At 34.6% G+C, this 21,699-nt stretch overlaps 2 protein-coding genes across 2 annotated transcripts in view; one reads left to right on the top strand and one right to left on the bottom strand.

The window, feature by feature from the left end:
* The window catches only part of LOC144447217 (echinoderm microtubule-associated protein-like 6), a 41,665-nt gene extending 27,930 nt beyond the window's left edge, over positions 1 to 13,735 (bottom strand). Inside the window, exons 1-4 of the mRNA XM_078137122.1 lie at positions 13,433 to 13,735; positions 11,514 to 11,673; positions 3,137 to 3,235; positions 416 to 670 (exon numbers count right to left, since the gene is read on the bottom strand). Coding sequence (XP_077993248.1) covers positions 416 to 670; positions 3,137 to 3,235; positions 11,514 to 11,673; positions 13,433 to 13,629 — 711 coding nt within the window. The 5' untranslated portion in view covers positions 13,630 to 13,735. The remainder of the gene's footprint in view (positions 1 to 415; positions 671 to 3,136; positions 3,236 to 11,513; positions 11,674 to 13,432) is intronic.
* Positions 13,736 to 13,842: 107 nt separating this feature from the next.
* Positions 13,843 to 17,810, top strand: LOC144453775 (uncharacterized). Its single transcript, XM_078145124.1, has 3 exons — positions 13,843 to 13,918; positions 14,719 to 14,893; positions 16,300 to 17,810. The coding sequence occupies exons 2-3, from the start codon at positions 14,788 to 14,790 to the stop codon at positions 17,808 to 17,810; spliced, it is 1,617 nt and encodes a 538-aa protein (XP_078001250.1). The 5' UTR covers positions 13,843 to 13,918; positions 14,719 to 14,787.
* Positions 17,811 to 21,699: the final 3,889 nt, after the last annotated feature.

Raw genomic sequence — 21,699 nt, 5'->3', positions numbered from 1 at the left:
TAGATACTTGGAATCCAGTATATAGTCAAGTCTATGCGTACATTAACGAAATTTCAACACAGATTTAGTGACATTTTGATTAGCCAAGTATACATTGAGTCAATGTGATAACTTTAGATAGTTTCCTTCCTTCTATGTTTCAACATATAAGTACATTTTGTATCACCATGAAGGTAAAGTAGTATTACCTAGTATACAGTGTCGGGTAAATCAAATTTTGACAAACTTACTCCATAGTATGAATGTTTGACAAGACTCGGGTAAAAATATACAGGAGATAATATTCACGATTTTCATATTATTTTCAATGATGACATAAGATTGAGTTCTGAAGAGATTTTTGGCTGAAATAATGTCGAGCAGACTACACCGAGATGAAGAGAGGAGTAGGAGAATCCGATTCTGAATAACTTACGGCGTGTGCTCCTTGTATGGTTTTTTGTAGGTTGTGTCCTTTCCAGACGTAGACATCGCCATTCAGAGTACCAGAGTATGTGATGTCATCGGGTGCAAAGGATACACAGAGAATAGTCTGCATTTCACCCACTTTACCAAAGACACCCTTCTTGGCTGTTAAAGCATTACCACATAGTGTCCAAAATTTGATGTGTTTTACTCCACAACTTACAATGACATTTTCCTTGTATGGATTGTACTGAATGTCAAACACCTGTAAGAAATCAATTTTTTGTTACAAATTTAGGACTATACTGTACTACAAAACTTATTATGGGATAGTCTCACTACAGTCTGTATTACACTATCATCTTGGCTTGTACCAGTAAGCACTCTAGAAATTATAGACTGTAAGATACGTTGTGCCATTCTGCCCTCACTGGCCTCCGTTAACCGATGTGTGAGGGCGCCCTGTCACTTTGAAATAGTTACCAACAAAACAAACAAGACAAAAACGAATACAATTATTACCTCTAGGCTCTAACACAAATCTATTACATCAGAACAGCCTATTTATACTTCTTCACCTCCCTGAGGAGCATGTTATCCATTCTTCCTATACATGTAAGTTTCATTGGATAAAAAGTCCTTCATATAGTAGCATCTATCCTACCAGGTCCCTACTTATCTGTACAAATCTTGACTTTGCCCTTTGGCCAAACAAAGACAAATGGAAGCAACAAGGTTCAAACTGACATCGGAAAACACCACTGAGTGATATAGAGCTAGAGCCGGTAGGTGACAAAATACACTCCTCCTCCCACCCCCTTCATATTTGATATACTTTCAGCAAGCTAGTGTTGTTTCCCCTTTAGTACTCTTCTATAGACTCTCCCATATTAAGGTTCTTCCCCATGCAATTCAGAATTGTTTGCTACCAACTGATTCTCAAAACACTCGACCTACACACTATAATATAAATCAAGTACTTGAATTGTTTGGTTGGTACATTATTTTGGAATTCTAAATCTATGAACCCTTTGATACAAGATGGCTACTACATGTAAACTATGTGTTAATAGATGGCAAGCATATCATGCCCTTCAAAAAATGGAATTTAGTTTTCAGATCATAATTTCTAAAATAATAGTATTTTAGTTCAAATAAAGTCAATCCCTCAAAGTCACCCCTGTAGTTGAGGTGTCCAAAACACAGATTTTACTGTTTTTAATGAAATATTCATTTTCTCACCACCATCGACATCAATGTTTGAAATCTATTTATTCTATGCTTGACCTGTACTGTACAGTCAGTGACCCCTGACATCAAAGGTCAAAAATGCACATATATGTTATGGAGGTACAGGTACCATAGCGTTGACTATTGAGTAGATGTCAAAATGGTGGAGACGGTTGCTAAGGTACTCAATTTATCTTTCAGTATCCAAATCTATGGAACTCAAAATGAATGCCTCAGTACATAAAAAAAATGTCACTACAGTATGAGATTTTTGTCAAAATAGAAAGTATCTTTCAGAAGTACTTGAAGTTATAATATTGTTAACAAGAACCTGTAAAATTAACAATATGAACAGATCACAGGAATAAATTGGTTCATAAATAAAAGGTGTGGGCTACAATATTCACTGAGAGGTTAGCAGGCTTTGTTCTGTACCTGCATTTAACATACATCACTGGTTGGCTCTCTTATAAAAGACAATTACTCTATATTTACTGTTGGTCTAATTAATTAGAAAAATGCAAGTCACTACACAGTACTTAACCCCTTCAATACTGAAAACATTCCCACCAAAATTGATTGGACAAAATTCTTGTTTTATGTAAGTTTTTGGCATATATCAACTTCATTTTAGACTGGAATTAAAGATATGTTACTTCCTAATAAAGTAATATTATTTAAAACTCGTCTCTAGTCATGAAAGGGTTAAACGGATAAGAAAACATCAAATTTTGTACATCACAAGAATTGCTGTTCATCAGTCAAACTGCCTTAGAGGACACACTGTATATCACTTATTATTGTCATGTGGTGTAACTTTACAGTCAATGGTAAATGGTTTGGGATACTCCTGATCATCACAGGAGTCACATTGATACTTGGTAATTTCAAAGTTTCTTTGTAAGCAAGTTAGAAAGACTAAACGGCAGTTTAACTTTAATAGTTCTCTTCCACAAAGTGCTTGTTTGCTTGCTTTAAGCCTGAATTAAAACTCCTATTTTTTGTATAATTGATATGTATTGGGGTTAATAAATTTTACTGAATGTGCCACGGCAAACAGCAGTAGTCAGCACTTGATCTAGGAGGGCCACAATCAATCAATCAACCAATCAATCAATCAATCAATCAATCAATCAATAATCAATCAATCAATCAACCAACCAATCAATTAATCAATAAACCAATCAATCAATCAATCAATCAATCAACCAACCACTCAACCAACCAATCAGTCAATCAATCAATCAATCAATCAATCAATCAATCAATCAATCAATCAATCAACCAACCACTGAATTAATCAATAAACCAATCAATTAATCAATCAATCATAATCCGAATTATTATGTTCATAGAAACACACTATTTCTAAGTTATCTTTGCATAAGAAGTATACATCTACCTGGTTTATTTATGTCATTTTTAAACGTTTTTGAAAAGCAAAAAAGGTATAAATCAAAATATATTTTAAAAATTTGTTGGATTACATGTCTATACTTACCCTGTCACTATGACCCCTGACAGTAGCTAGAACTTTGCCTTTTTTCCAATCCCAGACATTGATAATGTGATGGTTATCTAGTCCAACCGAGACAAGACGCTATAAAGGTAAACAAAACAACAACAATATATAGTGGTTAAGAAATGGCACAAATACACAAGACTTTTGTCTGTAAATTACTGAGGCAATATTTGTTCACTTTTAGACCAATCATGTGATTAATGACATTTGAAGAATGCAATGTTATGGTAAATTAATTTCCATCATTTTCAAGAAACCGTTTCTCTGTAAAGGCCTAGGGAAAACTGCTGACTTGGCAACAAATGTACAAACCATTCAAAGTCAAACTTGAAGAGATACAAAAATATAAAGATAGCTGTAATATTCCTAAACTTACCTGCATTCATTGTACATGTAAATGTTAATAAATCAACCCCACATGTGTCTGAAGCATAACTATATTCTACAGGGACAATATATGCGAGTTGCTGGTAATTTGCATAACAAAAGAAGATATTGTTATACAAATACACTTTCAAAAAAATCATATACAACCCATAACACCAAGGTAAAGCGTTTTCTATATGTACCACAATCATTTATATCATCCATATCAAGTATAAAAGTATACTGTTTCATTTGCTAATTGACCACATTAGAAATGCCACATGCTATTCTAGTAAATAAACCAATTGAAACAGTATATTTTTACACTTGATATGAATGCTATAAATGTGTGTAGCACATAGAGAAAGTGCTTTACTTCAGTGTTACTAGTTGTACATTGAACCAACTGCAGAAACAGTAAACGCTATAAGGTTTGGGAGGGGGGGGGAGATGGGAAATTGTCATGTGTATATTCACCTATGTACTACTTCAATTTTTATACAGATTCATTTTCTGTAAATTGTGTTTGCTTTGTAATCTGGCCCAGAGTAGATGGGGATGAAGATCTGTTGATTTAAATGTCACACATGTTGCATCATACTATTATCATTACAATGTACGATAAGGGATGCCTTTACTACTCTGCAGCCTTAGGCAGATGACTAGAATATTGTGGAATATCTGTTAACATATTACATGTCATCGATAGCTATGTACATTTCTACTCTTTTGAAACAAGCCTCCTTGCCATCAATTTCTCAAAAGATTCAAATTCTTGTCATTATTCATACGTAATATAATATCATACACACTGTATACAACTCATCATTTGTAGAATATCCATCATGTGAAAAATTCGACCAAAGTCTACAATTCGACCAAAATTTTGATTCTCTGTTAATTCTTAAATTAAAAAATTTCGCTAAAAAACTTTCAATATCTGTATTTCTAGATAGTGCATATGATGATCTACAGTGTAGATCGCACAATAACAAAAGGTGATGACAAAAAACCCCAAAATTAGTTGTAAATAATATATTTCAGAGCGTGCAATGTGTCATTTGAAACTGTCTCTTATATATGTGTATCAGGTATTATAGTAGGTTTCAAAAGAAGAAAAATCAGTTCTCTTTCAATCAAACAAAAAATGAGTTTTTCTATTCAACATTTCAATATTCAAATGTAGCATCTGTTGATACATAGACACACAGATGTTTCATTGCCTACTGTTAGAAATGGTCACCAGGGGTCATGGGGTCATGGGGTCATGGGGTCACAGCACATAGACTTAGTCACTTCCTCCTAGAAAGTAAATATGTATCTAATTTTAGTATCTCAACATCATCTGATGAGTTTCAGTATTGCTGCCATCATTTTCTGATAATGAAACTCATCAGAGGTTTAATCTGAAACCAATATGGCCTACCCCCAGACTTGAAGGACTAACACTACAACACTATTTCTGCTACACTATTTTTGAATTTTCGTTGTCCTCCAAATCCTACTCAGACTCCTATATCCAGCTGGAATTATGCCAAGCCATGCCTTGCCATACACATAACGTGCTCAAAACAGAATTTGATGTATTAAGTGGATTGATGGGTCTTAATTTACATATACTGATTACATGATTTAAATCTCTAATGTAATTATATATTCAACCAATCACAGTCTATGCTGGATTGCCATTTGTGACCAGCTTGGAAATAGGAGTCAGTGTAGACTATGACAGTGAAAATTCAAAATATCAAAATGTCAGTTAGGATAGCTTAATAGTGTAGTAGCAAGAGTCCTCCAAGTCTACAGGTAGGCTAAAACCAATACGTGTTATATAAGTATCTAATTTTAGATCTCATCCCTTTGTATTTACATTTTACGTTTACCAACCATCATATTTCATTTGAAATGTGTTTTTAGCACCGTCCCACGATTTATTGGATGCAAGTCACTTAAAAGGGTGACCTTCTGATTTAAACGGCCCCATAAGAAATAAAGAAAAATCGGTTATTATAAATCATAACACATACCTTGAATCATTTTTTTTTTTCATTTTTTAACTATTATTATGCATAGTTTCAAAGTGAAACTGTCACATTCGGTGGCCCAGAATCTAGTACAAGTACCATTCTGCCATAAAATTGATGCATTACATTCATTTTGGGGGAATTTTGGCAAAATGTCCATCATCATTTTTCATTCGAAAGAAATGTTTGAAAGATCTAGAATTTAAGAGGAATCGCATATTTTATTCCAACCTACATGTATAGTTGAGGACTATTGGTTTTTTTTTTTTAAATCATTATCTGATGTGTCTTGATATCACTGAAATTGAAAGCAAATTGCTCTGGTTTCTCCTAGCTCAAAGTAATTGCTTCTGATTTCCACTTTTAGGAATACAGATAGTTTTTGATCAAAAAATGATTTCATTGAAATCTAGCTATCATGTGCTTACACATTTACATATAAAAACTAAGATTCTGTGTAATAGATGTCAACATCATATATAATGATTATCTCACTTTTCATATGATTTTTGACAATTTTGAAAAATGACCTGCTAATGCGAAAAAAAAAAAAATTGTCTCTGGTGGTCGGCGCATCACTTATATACCCTTATGTCAGCCTTTTTTTTCATGTTTTCCAGCCCGTGCAGTCTGCCCATCTGAGGGAAACACAAAAATAACTTTCCCTCCTTCAATGAAGACAACTGTAGAGCCAAAAGTTTATTGAGAATAAAATAAACCCACAAAAATCGCGCCATCACACAACTTTAGACAGAATGTCCGGACCAGCAACAATTTTTTTTTGTCCAAATATTGTTCAATAAATTAAAATTAATGACTCTACCAACACATGTCAAAAATAATTCAAGATGGCTTGTTATCAAATGAGAAATTTAAAAGAACTGAAACTTGCGACGGAGTTCGGCTCTGATATTTGAGAAGTTAATACCATCAGATCATATCATATAGAAAGCAGATTCACTCGTCTCCTGATACATAAATTGCCATTAAAGATAAATAACACAAAAGAAATCCCAATTTTTATCACTTCCATCATCTCAGACATTAGCTAAATTAGCTGTCTGTACTTCTATCCTCTCTCTTTCATCCATCTTGAATGTATGCTTCATACAGCATACATAATTTAGTATATCATAACAAAAATTTGTTTACATAGTACTGGAAATCTTACAAATTCATAAAATTAATTTTCATAAGTATGTTTTTTCGTATATATACTGATTAAATCCGAATTCTTGGAGCGGCTTATCTCAATATTAGATTAAATTACTTGGATCATCTACATGTATTAGTGAGAAGGATGACTATATGATTTTTGCCATTTTTTCAAATACAACTATTTTGGTGCATTTACAACTACTGTTTACAAGCAGACAATGAAAATGCACGTGAAAGCACAATCATGATTTGAAAAAGTTGTCGAAAGTACATCATTTTCAAACCAATCCATTTTCACTTGAAAACGGACTGTGCATAAAATGGGTGAAAGTGGTAAGATTTGAAAATGGAGTCGTGTAAATGACTGAAATTGCAACGATTCAAAAATGCACAAAATTTCACCTGATGAATGACCCTATCGAGTGATGACGTACTGACACACAAGCTTTAACCCTGAGCTTTAAACCAATTTGTTATGTTTGTGCATGTGTAACAGTATCATTTTGGATTTCTTCAATCTTTCAAATTGGTGTTTCAATGTTAATGGTCAAAAATGCCTGTCAGTCTATTGTGTTAACACATGAAAATACATTACGGGAAAAAACAATATTATTGATTTTTCAAATTGTCGTTTGGAAACCCTGTCGAGTAAACATTGCCTAAGATCAGTCAAAACACACTAATACCCTGGCTTCACAGTTGTCAAAACAGAATTGTACTGCCTTTCATATTTCACATAAGAGAACATCCAGTGAAAAATGAACTTTAGGTTTCATATTCCTCTTGAAGAAAGTTATAGCTTTATATATATTATACCATACATGAGCCAAGTTGAACTAAAAATATGGAATTATATACTCATGTATGTCATGACAAAACGTGTCTATGTCACTGGTTCTGCTGTGTTCGAAATGCAAGTCAAAATTGCCATTACTTTCTCTCTCTGATTTTTCTTTGATATTACTCGCACTGGTATAATTGTGTTGTTCTCCAATATTTTTCTTCATTCACTTCAGCAGGAAAATACTTGTGACCTAAGGGTTGTCACGACTCATCTAGCGACAAAGGCCCCTTAGGTCATTCACAGTTTCCTTGGCTGAACGAAGAAAAATATTGGGGAATAACATTTAATTATACATATACAGTCATAAAAAATATGTCTAAATCCAAGCTATGGCTGTACAGAAGTAACGTGATATGAAACACTTCACCTAATTTTGCAGAAGTACAACATGACAACTTCATGATGATTTATATGTTTATTGGGCATGTAGAGGAACAGAAAATACATATATACATATATGGTGTGTTATATACGTTGCACAAAAGAGTTTATGATATGACATACATATTTACTCAGTCAAATCAACAGATTGGTGAATGACTGCAAAGGTGTATGTCAGGGTAAATCAGTAGATTGATCTACAATTGATGACATTCTGTGTGAGTCACTGTATCTGATTCAGTTTGTTTTGACACCTTGTCACTCAGAATGAGTTCAGTTATTGTAGTGGTCATATGAATGAGGATTTGGTATTTATTTTGGATTTTTAAATCTATAAAAAAAAAAATTAACTTGGCGTCCTACTTGAAAAATCAATGTGAAACAATATAGACTAAGTCTGTGTTTGTAATTTAATACATTGCAAAAAGCTAGTAAAAAGTTTACTATTGTAGGTACAATAACAAAATTTTTACTCATTTATTAATCTGTGGCAATTTATTGAGTTGCAAACAAGGACTTAATTGGCATATATAATTGTTTCACATTGATTTTTCAAGTAGGAAGCTACGATAAAATTGTTTATAAATCCAAAATCCAAAATAAACACCCCAATCGTCATCGACATGGTCACTTTAAAGGGGATCAGTCTGTAACCTTTAGGACTTTTGGTTATTGTTTTGTTTCATTATGAAAGATCATTACATCATGCCAACTACTAAAAACAAGTTAAATCATGTTTAGAACACTCATCAGGTATTCTGATATGACCTGAAATGACATCATGTCATAATTTTTTAGTTACCAAAATATTTGAGAAATGCCAAAGTATTAAAGATTTACTATGATTCTGTGTGTGTGTGTGTATGTATGTATGTGTGTGTGTGTGTGTGTGTGTGTGTATATGTGTGTGTGTGTGTGTGTGTGTGTTGTGTGTGTATGTGTGTGTGTGTGTGTGTGTGTGTGTGTGTGTGTGTGTGTGTGTGTGTGTGTGTGTGTGTGTGTGTGTGTGTGTGTGTGTGTGTGTGTGTGTTCGGTCACAACAACTATGATGTACATGTATTGATGTTGATTTGCTCCAAAAGAAATCTTTGGATGTACTATTCATGTATATTTTGTAAACTGACTATTAACCAAACATCATTTCTTAGTTAACTGTCCTTCTCAAAGTTTGAAAGCATCTTTAAGAAGTGTCTGAAGTCAGGACTTTTCAAACCCAAGACTTCTCGGATAAGTAAAAATCCTTGCATTTTAGGAACAGGCCATGCCACCCAACCCAAAGTCATTGCTGAGATGTCTTTTGGTTTCACAGCATCAAACAAGGCAGCTGGCTGATGTACATTTACCATGATAATATCCAAGCAATTTATGTAGTTGCTTTTACAAGAAACCTAAATGTCTTTACTCCAGGAAGAATAACTCTTATACCCAGAGTCATTGCTTAGATGGCTTCTAGTTTCAAAGTATTAAACCGAGCCTATATATATTTATAAGACAATATCCGAGGAATTTGTAGATGCTGCTCCAAGAAAGTGAACAACTTTACCTAGTCTTTTATTTATTAAGTTCTAAGCAGACATGTATGTTGTGATGAATTTAGATATTGTACGATCAGATGCAATCTAAACGAGTTTGAAACAACTTGTTTCTTACCCTGTATTCATGCATATTTAATTCCTTGTCTTATATATTCCCTCACCAATTACTACATTTGTGTAAGAGTTTATTCCCTCACCAATTGCATGCATTGTAGCTGTCTAAACTGATGCATAAAAAAAATCCCCACGATTACCGACACACTTTTTATCAGCAGTTTCATTATGGTTTTATTGAACCTAACTTCTTGGTGCCTGAAATGCAATGTAGGATATTACTGCCTAGGCACATCATAAAAATAACGAATTTCGAGGTCAACACCATAACTTCCGTTCCACACGCATTACTATACATGTAGGTGCGTGTGAGATTAAGTTGACCTTCTTGTTCTATTTTGACCCTCCAACATGAGGGTAAAATGTTACTGCCGGTACAGAGAATTGAACTATGGCAAAATTGCTGGGGTATTATTATTATGGTATCTGGTTGGACAACATAACTATTATAACCTAAATATTACCAAGTAACAAGAAAAAATTTGTATCTAGCCTAAATTGTAAAGACTGTTGTTTTCAAATGAAAAAAATATATATATACCTAAGAATAACATTTGTGTATATTAGGGTGCATGCTTTAATAATTCTTTAATTAGTCGGTCGGTTAAAATGAAATTTTTTTTTAAAGTTTGTTTATATATGTACATGTTGGTTATACTTTCCATTCATAATCATAGGGTACTTGAACAGTCTGAATGACTCAGAAATTACAGTGAAGTCAAAATGAAACTTTGAACAATTTGTTTCATTAAAGTTCCCAAATTTCAGCAATAAACAGTAACTTCTGCTCAGATATGCTGCCATAGAGGGCATCAATTCTTTAAAATTATTTTGCCAGATTGAATAAATATTGGGTTGGTTGGGTCATAAGAAATATAGAATTAAGTATGGCTGCCTTTATAGCTGTACAACAGAAGCACTGATACTTCAAGTTGTCAGGACTACGTCAATGATCTCCCTGAACAAAGTAAAAATAACATGGAGAATGAGCATTCTGGGTAATTTCTGATTCTGACTGCCTTCTATATACATTGTACATCACACTCAAAACCACTTAATTTATGCAAAAGTGATATCATAACTGTCGAAGGACCCAAGATACTCCCTCAGTGGTTACAGTCACAAGACCCACGATACTCCCTCCCTGGTTACAGTCACAAGACCCAAGATACTCCCTCCCTGGTTACAGCAGGTGTAATTACTGATCACTAAGCCCTCTTGTGAAAAAATTCTATCTGAGAACACTCAGCTGCCACATCAAATGAAAATGGTTATTAGTCTGTGGTTTTACTATATGTTCAGAATTAAACATTGACAAGATAATGCAAACTCTGGGTCAAATAATCAATTTCATATCTAGTTAACCATAATTGTAGCAGAAACTTGATACAATGCATGGAGAATTAAATAGAATTTACCAATTACTCTTGTGTTCTCCTTAGCAGACATTCTACTTTATGACTGCCCTACGCTAAAAAAAACATGAAAAACAATTTCAGTATTCTCCTAAGGATAGAGTGCCAAGATGGTGGCAGATTTGCATAATAATTTACATATCAATAACATGTGATTTGCATAATGGTTTACAAAATGATCAGCATATAATATGCATGTGGCATTATTGAAACACACTCTGACATGTTTATATTTATTTGTTTATATTTATGGCCTGGTTCGCAAGGATGGTGTTAGCACCATACTTTCTAGTCTATAGTCTAAGTGGATTTTTTTAATATCTACTTTTGAATAATATCAAAACCTTGCAAATCAACCACTGTTGTAATGCTTTTCAGAGAGAATAGGAAATGAAACAATATTTGCCTTTAATTACATCATGTATGATAAATGATCCCTTCAGATTGAGTTCATGAACTTTGACCTCAACATGCAGCCTATGACCTCCACACTACATATCTGATAGTAAAAACCCTTACCGTTCCTTCTCTGTCAAATGCCAAGGCAGCTACACCGTTTGTATGTCCATCTTTCAGTATAGACACAGTCTGTACATTGTAGGAGTCCCACACACAGATGTACGGATCTTTACCGATCTGTCCGGTTGCCACCAGGCTTCTTTCTGGATGAAGGGCAAGACTGAACAAAAGACAATTTATCAGAGAAATAAACACAACCTACTTGGAGAATCTGGGAACGATTATCTACACAGAAATATCATCTTTAACGAAATTATGACTTAAACTTCCTACAATATATGGTTTTACTTCTCATTTTGATAGTACCCCCGGTAACCTGGATTTCATTTAATTTACAAAAGATGAACTACATGTACCAGGGTATTAGGTTATTGCCCACACCTTAAACTGTAAGACATGTTGTGCTAGTTCAGCCTAATTAGAATTCTCTGACAGGATTGCACAACACATCATATGTGTACCATGTACCGGTATCTTATAAACTACCCACACACCTCTCTAGAATTACGATAAAGGATATGTATGCATTCTTATAGATTTCCTTTCTCCGATAGGCTGTGAGACATACAAAGATTTTTGTTCCTTTGAAATGAAAATTTTTTTTTATTTCGAAACTTGTAGTAATAATTTATGATTGCATGTCCACAAGGGAATATGAATGTTCCCTCAGAGCAAAAACTAAAGTGAGGCATTAGACACATAGGCATTAGGTACTGTTTAGGTTTATACGACAAATGTAAAATACATGTATTTCAGTTTTGACTATCATTCTAATAATATTCAATACAGTAATTCTTTGAATGGCACCTACCCTTAGTTGCAATGGTATTATGTAAATTTTGGTTTGGATACCAGTACATGTTTTCCCTAACTTATAATGGTCCACTGGTACCACACATCAAATGTAGTATTAAGAGTGGACCAGTTTATGGTGCTTACGGTATTCTGTTCAATCTCTCATATCGCTTTAACATGTTTCACTGATGCAACGTACATGAATTCATTTTAGTTTTCCTACATGCATTACTCAGTCCTTCTTTATGCGTAAAAAAAATTATAGCATTAGCAGAATAATGCCAGATTTCATGATCTGATAAAAGTTTGATTCTAGTGACATATATATTGCACTATTGAGTCATTAGCCCAGAGACTTGACTATCAGGCATTGTCAGCCAGATAGCCAAATTCTCTGAGCTATAGAACCATCAAAACTACAGGCTTATATATAGCCATACCATTCTTACATCTGTTCGAATACAGAGCTAATTCAGTGACTGACACTTGACAGTTGTCCATTTCAGGGAGGGGGGGGGGCTCAGTATACTATTATTAGTATTAATTACATTATGCATACTGTAGTACAAAAACAATGCAAGCACTGCAGGTAATAATAACTGTATACACTGACTGTTTGCAATTCTAAGAAAACCTTCCACAGAGAATCAGATCCTGCATGTCATAAATAAGTATCTCCCATACTAGCTTGGTTACTACTGTCAGTGTATTTATAACATTGACCTCATAGCCTCACAGGCTCACTCCAAGGTTGCAATTTGAAAATTACAAATGACATATGAGTATGTTTTAAAAACTAAAAATACACATTTAGGGAAGTGCATTTTTTAGGAAATTTCGAGCGAGATATGTGAAAGATACGTTCATTGCAAGGTTGTTGATTATTTACATGTTGACAGTTCGTTGTAGTAAATAATGGAATGCATTCGTGTTACAACAGGCACGGGGGTTTGTGTACAATGGGATAGCGTCCTTCCGTTCAGCAACCCGTCAGACGTTGCTATGAAGGTGTGTGTATTGTTGAGCACCACTTATGCCAATGAGAATACCTTTGCATTCAAATTAAAAGTCTGTGAAGCGTTCCCTGTCAGAAGCTATAGCTAGTATGCAATATCTCCACTTACCTTATAATATCATCATCATGTCCAAAGAAAAATCTTTGTGAGTGTTCTTTGGTATTGTGCACCACTCCCACACCAGCTACGAAATATACGATTTCCTTACTAGCGGTGTAGTAGAGATTATTTCTACATGCATGGCCCCGATAGCCGTATACCCAGTCAAGTCTCAGAGACGACCCTGGAGCAGTCTTGTCTCCCATTCTCAACACACCTCTCTGCCGGAAATTCTCAGTGAAATCAACGTGGGTTTACGGTCTTTCACTGGATACTGGCAGATTACAATGTGTGCACCAGAATGACTGGTTACCCCTACCGCCAAGTATGCTATCACGTGACAGTCTCTTCACCCAATAAAAACGTCTCCCTTTACAAGGTCACTTGGGGTCACACCTTCCCGGGATGCTTATTTCAACATGGCAGAAACGTAGTGAAAGTCTAATGTGCGTAGATGAAAATATATGTAAACCATATTAGAGTGCGCTCCTAAAGGTAGGTTTCAGAGCTTTGAATGACAAAGCTACCTTGTGATGGATGGCAAGAACGGTGAAACTGGTTCATCTGCAACCAAAGCACATCGCAATATCATTATGACTCTATATGAGTGATGTTTTGTGAATGACGTACGTCCAACCTTGCAGTCAACGCAATGTCATCACTGTTGACTTTTGTTGTGTAACGTCATTCTTTCTGATAAAAATATCGTGGCCCCTACTGAAATGACTTCAACGTAGGTTTATGAATTCAGAAAGCCCCAAGTAATAACCAAACATATCCTTTGTTGCATCATTTACTAAAACATGCAACCATCCATCAATCCATTGTTACACTTGTGAGACAGTTATACATAAAACTACATGTGGGGATAGGTACGTTGATTAGATGATATGGGATGAAATGGAGAACAAAGGGGTTTTTCTTCAGAATTTCTGACATTTGGTTGTGTTAGTATCTTTTTTTGGAATGTTTTATTATATTGAATGACAATCAGTAGAAGCTAAATATTCAATTTCTAAAGAATTTTTACTTTATTTAATTAATTAATTAATTAATTAATTATTTATCTATTTAATTATTTATTTATTTATTTATTTATTGAAGCATAGACCAACCTCTGTGATTAAAGTGTAGTTTCAGCCAGGTTTACAATCGTCTACTAAATATTTCAATAATGCTAAATTATACTTTATCTCCACATATAGTTACATGTATCACTAAAAACACAATCCATAATTGAAGATCTGAAAGTGAAAGTGATATTTAACAATCTAATGTTGTCTGTTTATTCCTAGCTAATGTAGCTGCTATGGCCAGGGACTTACAGTATTGAACTATCCCAAGAGATCGATAGTAGAGTGCAAATGCCTTCATCACAAAACAATTGGACACTCCGCATTGTTCTGTGTTCTGTCATCACAGGTCAGATAGTTCACAGTCTGCCAAAACTTGAATATTCTGAGATACCAGGTAGGTGTCTCATATCGTTGTTTTCAGAAAACTTGTCAAGCATGTGATTTACATGTACATAGCCCATTCATTTGAATTGCTGTATTTTTATGGATAGAGAATACGATCTGATCAAAATGTAATGTTATTTATATGCTGGTCATTATGCAAATTCTGTTACTGATATGTAAATTGTTATGCAAATCATCCACCACCCTTGTAAGGCAAAAAAAAGGTTCTGGTCAGGGTAAACTTTCTAAAGTGGTGCGACGACGCAAATTTTTTTTTTTGCAAATTAGTAAATATGCATTTTTTTGACACTTTACATACTCTGTTCTATCATATTTATCTCTTGAAAAACTTCCTTTTTCTTCAAAGCAGTTTAGGCTTTGTATTTAAGCAGTCTTGGCATGTAGGGTAGATTTCAGCTGCTTGTTCTCCTGAAATCAGGAATAAATAAGGAATGGGAAAGCAAAAATTATCGAAAAAAAAAAGGATCGACGCGAGGGTATTCAGGGCACGCGCTTGCTGACCAGAACCAGATATATATATATTTTTTGGCCTAATCTGTTCTTGGATGAACACTGTATAATAATAACTATGTCACAGTTCACTGCTAATGTGCGTTTTTTTCCATGTATCATGCATGTTAGGTGGTGAACACTTACAGGATAAAAACAGTCAATATGAAATGCTATGAATAAAATATATCTGAGTTATCAGCTTTTATTCAGATTTGGAAGGAGAGAGCTGACATTGATTCTGAGGGATGGCCATGCTCTAGTTTTGCTGGATATATGTATAAAAGATATACATTATTTAATATAGTAAATTATAGCCATGGGTGATGTTACTTGTTGCATACATACATTTATCTACCACACAAAACAGATAGCAGAATGTGAAGAGCATCGAAAACAAATGCATGTTATCGTATGAACAATTTTACAGCACAAATGGGGTTACCCTTGCATTTCATCAATCATACACAGTATTTTTGTATAGAAAGAGACACATTCTAATTCCAAACTAACAATAACAGAGACACTACACACACATAACAGGATCCTTTACCCAATCACATTGAAAAGTGATAAGCTTTGCTATTCTTTTACAGTGCAGTAGAAACAGGCTATTGAAGAAATGATTACATATAAACTTGCCCATTTTAATGGTTTCAATTGTTTACTTTCCTTTTGATAATCAGCATGGCACCTTGTGTGCTTCTTCGTGTGTGGCACCACTGTAATTGACGTTTATCTTGCATTTGAAGTTATGTGTGCCACGAGTCAAATGCCAAAGTAACCCCATTAGTGCTGTATATACTGTAAATGCAGAAACTCATTACCACAGTGATAGACATGAACCTTTTGATAGATTGATTGTTAGCAGATTATGACTCTGTTTCCTGTTTAATTTCCAACTAGTGTGGACATGGGTCGATGGTCTAGCTATCATAAATCAGACATCCAGATTTGACATCCATGGAAATAATCAGTCGAGCCAGGAATATCCAGGAGCAAGGTCCGGAAGTGCAGTATGGCAGGACAGCAACGGTGATGTCTGGATGTTTGGTGGGGAAGGTATTGATAGCAGGCAAGTTGATGACGACATCATTGTTTCAGACGGTGGTGACACTACGTACTTACTAAACAGTTTGTGGCAGTTTGAAATGACCAAACAGACCTGGAAGGCTGTACATCAGGGTGGTAAAGACAGCCTTGTTCCTTCGTCAAGACATTACGCTGCAGCGTGTGGCCTTACTGATAAATTTGTACTAATTTATGGAGGTCTTGGTTATAATTATACAGCATACGACGATTTGTGGTTGTTTGATTTGCAGCGTTTCAAGTGGCAACAGTTAAAATTTACTCAACGTAACGACCATTTCCCCGAAGCAAGAGGTGATGCAATATATTGGTGTACTCAGGAGTCACTGTGGATTTTTGGAGGACTAAGAAGCAATTCAGAGGTGTTGTCTGATTTTTGGAAGTTTTCAATGACTTCAAAAACTTGGGAAGCGTTGAATTTAACAATGGAGAAATCAGAGAGGGAACTAGTGGCAAGCCTTGGACAAAAAAGTGGTGCAGCAAAGTGGATAGTGAATGAGGAATACTTGTATATGTTTGGTGGCAATACTTTACAGAATTTTCAACATTACCGACACCTTGTGAACGGATTGACATCAGATTTGTGGAAATATTCTATAGAAAGGAAAACATGGAGATTTGTTAGAGGTTTCACTGAAAGGAAACAGCCAGGAAAGTATGGCACAATTTGGGAAACGAGTCCAGAGAATAATCCCGGATGCAGGCAGCATAGCATGTCGTGGGTGGATGGGAAAGGTGACTTGTGGTTGTTTGGAGGTGAGGGGATTATGACAGATCCAGTCATTAACATGTATTCCCGTACTCATCCGTTGTCTGACCTATGGAAATTTAACACCACTGTGGATATGTGGACTTGGATGGGTGGTGCCATGAATATAGATGCAGGTGGATTTTATGGCGTGAAAGGGGAACAAGACATCAAGAATCAACCAACACCGAGATGTGAGGCCATCACTGTGACATACAATGACACAGTTTACTTATTTGGTGGACTGGGGCACGACAGAAATGACGATGATGGCTGGCTTAATGACTTGTGGACCATGGTGCTAGTAAACACCTCTACATACAATCATGCATTAATAAACGGTAAGAAAATTCCACTCTCTCCTACCGAAGCTTTTCTGATGACGCTGGGTATCATTGTAGCCATATCAATTCTATTTGTCTTTGCTACCTGGGGCAAGAAATGCTGTAACCTTCCTCGTCACAAACCGTCAGCGAAATCACCAGCTGGATTCGATGTCAAATACTCGCCTCTATCCGACGATACTGAATTCACAATCACTGGTATGAGTACTTCAATGAAAGACATTCCAAACTTTTAATTTCAGAGTCAAGTTCAACAATTTTTCTGAACTGACTTGAGAAGTAAAACATAGTATGACAATCAAACACCAACTCAAGCCGTAATGGTATCTTCTTTCAACTTCACAGTTTAAAACTCATGACATAGAGTGCAATATAGAATAGAGTACCTGAATTTCTACAATTTCTAAATTCCAAATTTTTTTTTTCAAGTCCATTATTTACATGATTATATATCTCATTTAATATGTTATGTAATATATTTTAAACTACAGAGTTATGTTGTTTTTTTAATTATATATATTTTGGATATTTTTTTGCTGCTTGTGTACTTATTTTGGTAAATACCTATTACAGTGTTATAAGTTGTCTGCTACCAGTCATAGCAATTTTTTAAACTTATATTACCGTTTGCTGGATATATATTTTATATTATTGTCGTTTGCAAATGTTAGTTTTATATTGACTTGTCATCTTTTAGCAATCATATCAGTGTAACTGCGTTATATTGTGTGTCACTGTCATACACAATTTCAACTAATATAAGTTGTCATCTTCAGCATGCACAATACTCATTTAGTATTGCGAGGACAACTTGATGTGATTCCCCTGTGTCTTACTTTGTTTATTCAGAGGAAATGTCAGTGAAGTCACGTTTAGACTCTCAAGAGCGACATGACTCCTCAATTACAAGTATCATTTTGCTGAATAAAAGTATTATTGGAGAATCAATATTATCATACCATGACTCAGACAGTGCACATCAATTGTCATCTTTTAAATTCAAGTTGAAAACTCACCTTTTCATGCAGGTTTACAATATGTAGCTTCAACCCGCCACAACTGGCACCACATTTCGTATTCACCTCTTCTCTGCCATCAGTAATGCCCTTTGCCCAAAGTGATGATGGCATTTATTATCTGATGTGGGTTTTTTAAAAATCTAAATTGAAATACTTTTACTTTTTTGAGATGTGTATTATTTGTTTATCTTAGTTGTAACCATTTTTTTCATTTTATCATTTCTTGAGTTATTTTCTCTTTTTAAAGTGTTTTTCTTTTGGATTAGACGATACGTGTGTATATACTTTCGTTTTTACCTTTTCGACCAATTTGTATGTCTTTTTCAAACAGACTTGTTTTTATTGATTTATGAGCACAGTTGTGGATATATGGCACAATAAAGATGTTTATTATTAATACTATTAATATTATATTATACTCAGCTAAGTTTCTGAAATTTGAAGAAAAAAAAATGGATGATCTAAAACAAAAAGAGAGATTCTTGTAAGTCTGATAGTATCACCTTAAATTCTACTTTACAATTTGGTTTCATTCTCGCAAACCAGAGCTGTTATTTCTTCCGCGACACAATTTGGTAGTGTGTCTTGGACATTGCCATAAAAGAGGTTGTGGTTTGCTTGGTTTTTGTATGAAGTAATATGCAGTACCTTGCACACAGAAATGACATTAATGTTGAAGATGAGACAGCAAACCAGTTGATGTGGTTCCATAGTGCTGGACTATTCAAATGTTTTATGTTACCGTATCAGACACAAATCAATCATTCTTTTTTTTCAATAGACCCGTTACTATGGTATCAGCAGTCCTGTTGTCATGACTTTTTGATAGAACATGTACAACTTTAAAATGAGGACTTTTTTCTTATTTATAAAAGCTCAATTTTAGAAATTGAAATAAATCTTATTTCCAACTGAACTCTTTCATGATTCACCAGATTTTGAAATAGTTATACGAAAAACTTAGTGAGAAATATGTTGGAAATTATAACTTTAGATTTTTGTTAGAGAGAGAGTACACATGATAAACTGGGGACCAAATGTGTAGTACATGGATGCGTGTAGTACATGTATTGGTATGGTGTATTTATATTCTTTCTTTGACATGCAAAGACTGTCAGTTGTCGGGCCCTCACTCCATCCTGAATTAATATCTGAGCACTTTCATGATAACATGTCAATCATACTCTACACTACTTATTTTTATGCTAAACTGATTATCAAAATAAGCCTTCAGACCTACAGATCTCTTTCTCTGTCTCCGACTGGCAAATGCAGAAGATGTCACCAGTCCTTGGGCCCTCTTGTAAATATATTCTATGGAGAATAATTAGTCAAAATGTAAAAAAAAAAAACCTCATGATTACAAGAATGGCCAATTTAGACTATTCTAGTAGTAACTATATACTTAAAGAGGATACTAGTATGTATACCCAGTAGACACTAATAGTTTTTATCATTCTAATGAACTTTTGAAGTAGTATTGTTTCTTGTAGTTTCAGTACTGTAGTTTGACTTAATCAAATGTTCCAGGGGTTGTAAAAGAATGGGAACCATGAACATGAACCGTAACATTAGTCCTAAATTTGTCAATTTTAGGAAAGATTACACATTGACAATCTTACATCAAGACATGTCATTAACTTAGAATTAGTTGGCTCTGTCTAGAGATGAGTTTTGAATTTGAAAACTACGTCAAAGTTATGGTCAATTGGAACATAATATATATAGCTCTATGTACATGTACATGTACCTTGATATGCTTAATCTTTGTGCAAGGTTTGACATGTACCATACTATGTTCCATCTTTGAGCAAGGTTTGAAATATACCATTCTAAAACATTTCATCTTTGTGAAATGTTGAATGAAATTTGCCTGTTTATGTCATCAGAGATAAAAAACCAAGTATTGACCTAGTTTTAATGACCCCAGAGCATTAACATTTATAATTATAGTCACAGTTCTAGTGATAGAGAAAGTTATATGCCTATAATAAGTACATATCAACTCATGCTAATGTACAGTTATGACATCTCAAATGTTACTGGAAAGTCCTCTTTGCATCATGAAATTTTGAATAACTTACGTTGTGTAAGATATGATGGGTTTGATCTATGAACTTTCAACAATATGCGCCAACTTGATAAATCGCTTACCCGTGTCGTGAATTAGATAGACAACTTAGAACTGATAGCAAGAGTGAAAAAAATGGACATCTTGTCTGGAAATCTGTTGTGGTTTCTAAAGTTTTGGACTAAGTATTAGCACAATAGTGTTTTGTGTGTAGAGTGACAAGAAACTGCATTTTACTGATCAGGAAAAGAGAATTCTAAATTAAATACTAGCAGTAAAACATCGACTTGATGTTAGTTCTAATTTATCTTGTTACACTGTGTGCAATAATACCTCAGTCCATTCATATACTGTGCCTGCAAGAAATGCGTTGCTGTTTGATGATCATCAGTGATGACTTCAAGGCTCATACATTTTGCGATTAAAGTCAGTCAGTCAGCTTGAGAATTACGGGAATTTCTCAGTTTTTGTTGTTGCTACTCAGCAAAATGTAGTGCCTTAAATCATCAAATCACTATGTGCCAACACATATTTTGCAATCATTGTATATAACTGGACTTGTGTTATGGGACATAGTTCAGTTGTACTTTGTTTTTAGCGACTGGGGCAACTGTCATTCTGGCAAAATCTGTAAGTATGTCAATGAATATCCATGACTCCCGAATGTTTATTACCTTTAGATAATTAGTCATGATTATGTATTGTTCATCTAATACATATTCATATATACTAAGACACTCGAGGCTACAGTTTACCAATGCTAGAACAATAGAGATGAAAAAAGAGTTTCATTTGGTGTTTCCTGGCAAATTTATGTGATGTCATGTGAAATCATGAAATGACTCCAGAACGCAAAGTTTTTGAAAATACTTTAATTTCCTGGTGTGATGTTCCCCTTTCACAAAACAACACAAAGTTATGCTTTGCGCTAGGTAGTCTAGAGTTATGTAGATTACAATCAAAGCTAGTCTGTAAGATATAGACATTTGTGCCACGCTCAGCCAGCACTCGTGGTAAAGAAGCGTGTTAGGGCTG

The sequence above is a fragment of the Glandiceps talaboti genome, chromosome 2 (genome assembly GCF_964340395.1).
Source record: "Glandiceps talaboti chromosome 2, keGlaTala1.1, whole genome shotgun sequence".
In the NCBI taxonomy this organism is placed as follows: domain Eukaryota; kingdom Metazoa; phylum Hemichordata; class Enteropneusta; family Spengelidae; genus Glandiceps; species Glandiceps talaboti.
This window is presented reverse-complemented; position numbering and strand designations above follow the sequence as displayed.

Coding starts and splice junctions, on each gene's coding strand:
- LOC144453775 (XM_078145124.1), top strand. CDS start 14,788: ATGCCTTCATCACAAAACAATTGGACACTCCGCATTGTTCTGTGTTCT. Junction 14,894..16,299: donor TGAATATTCTGAGATACCAG/GTAGGTGTCTCA, acceptor ATTTCCAACTAG/TGTGGACATGGGTCGATGGT.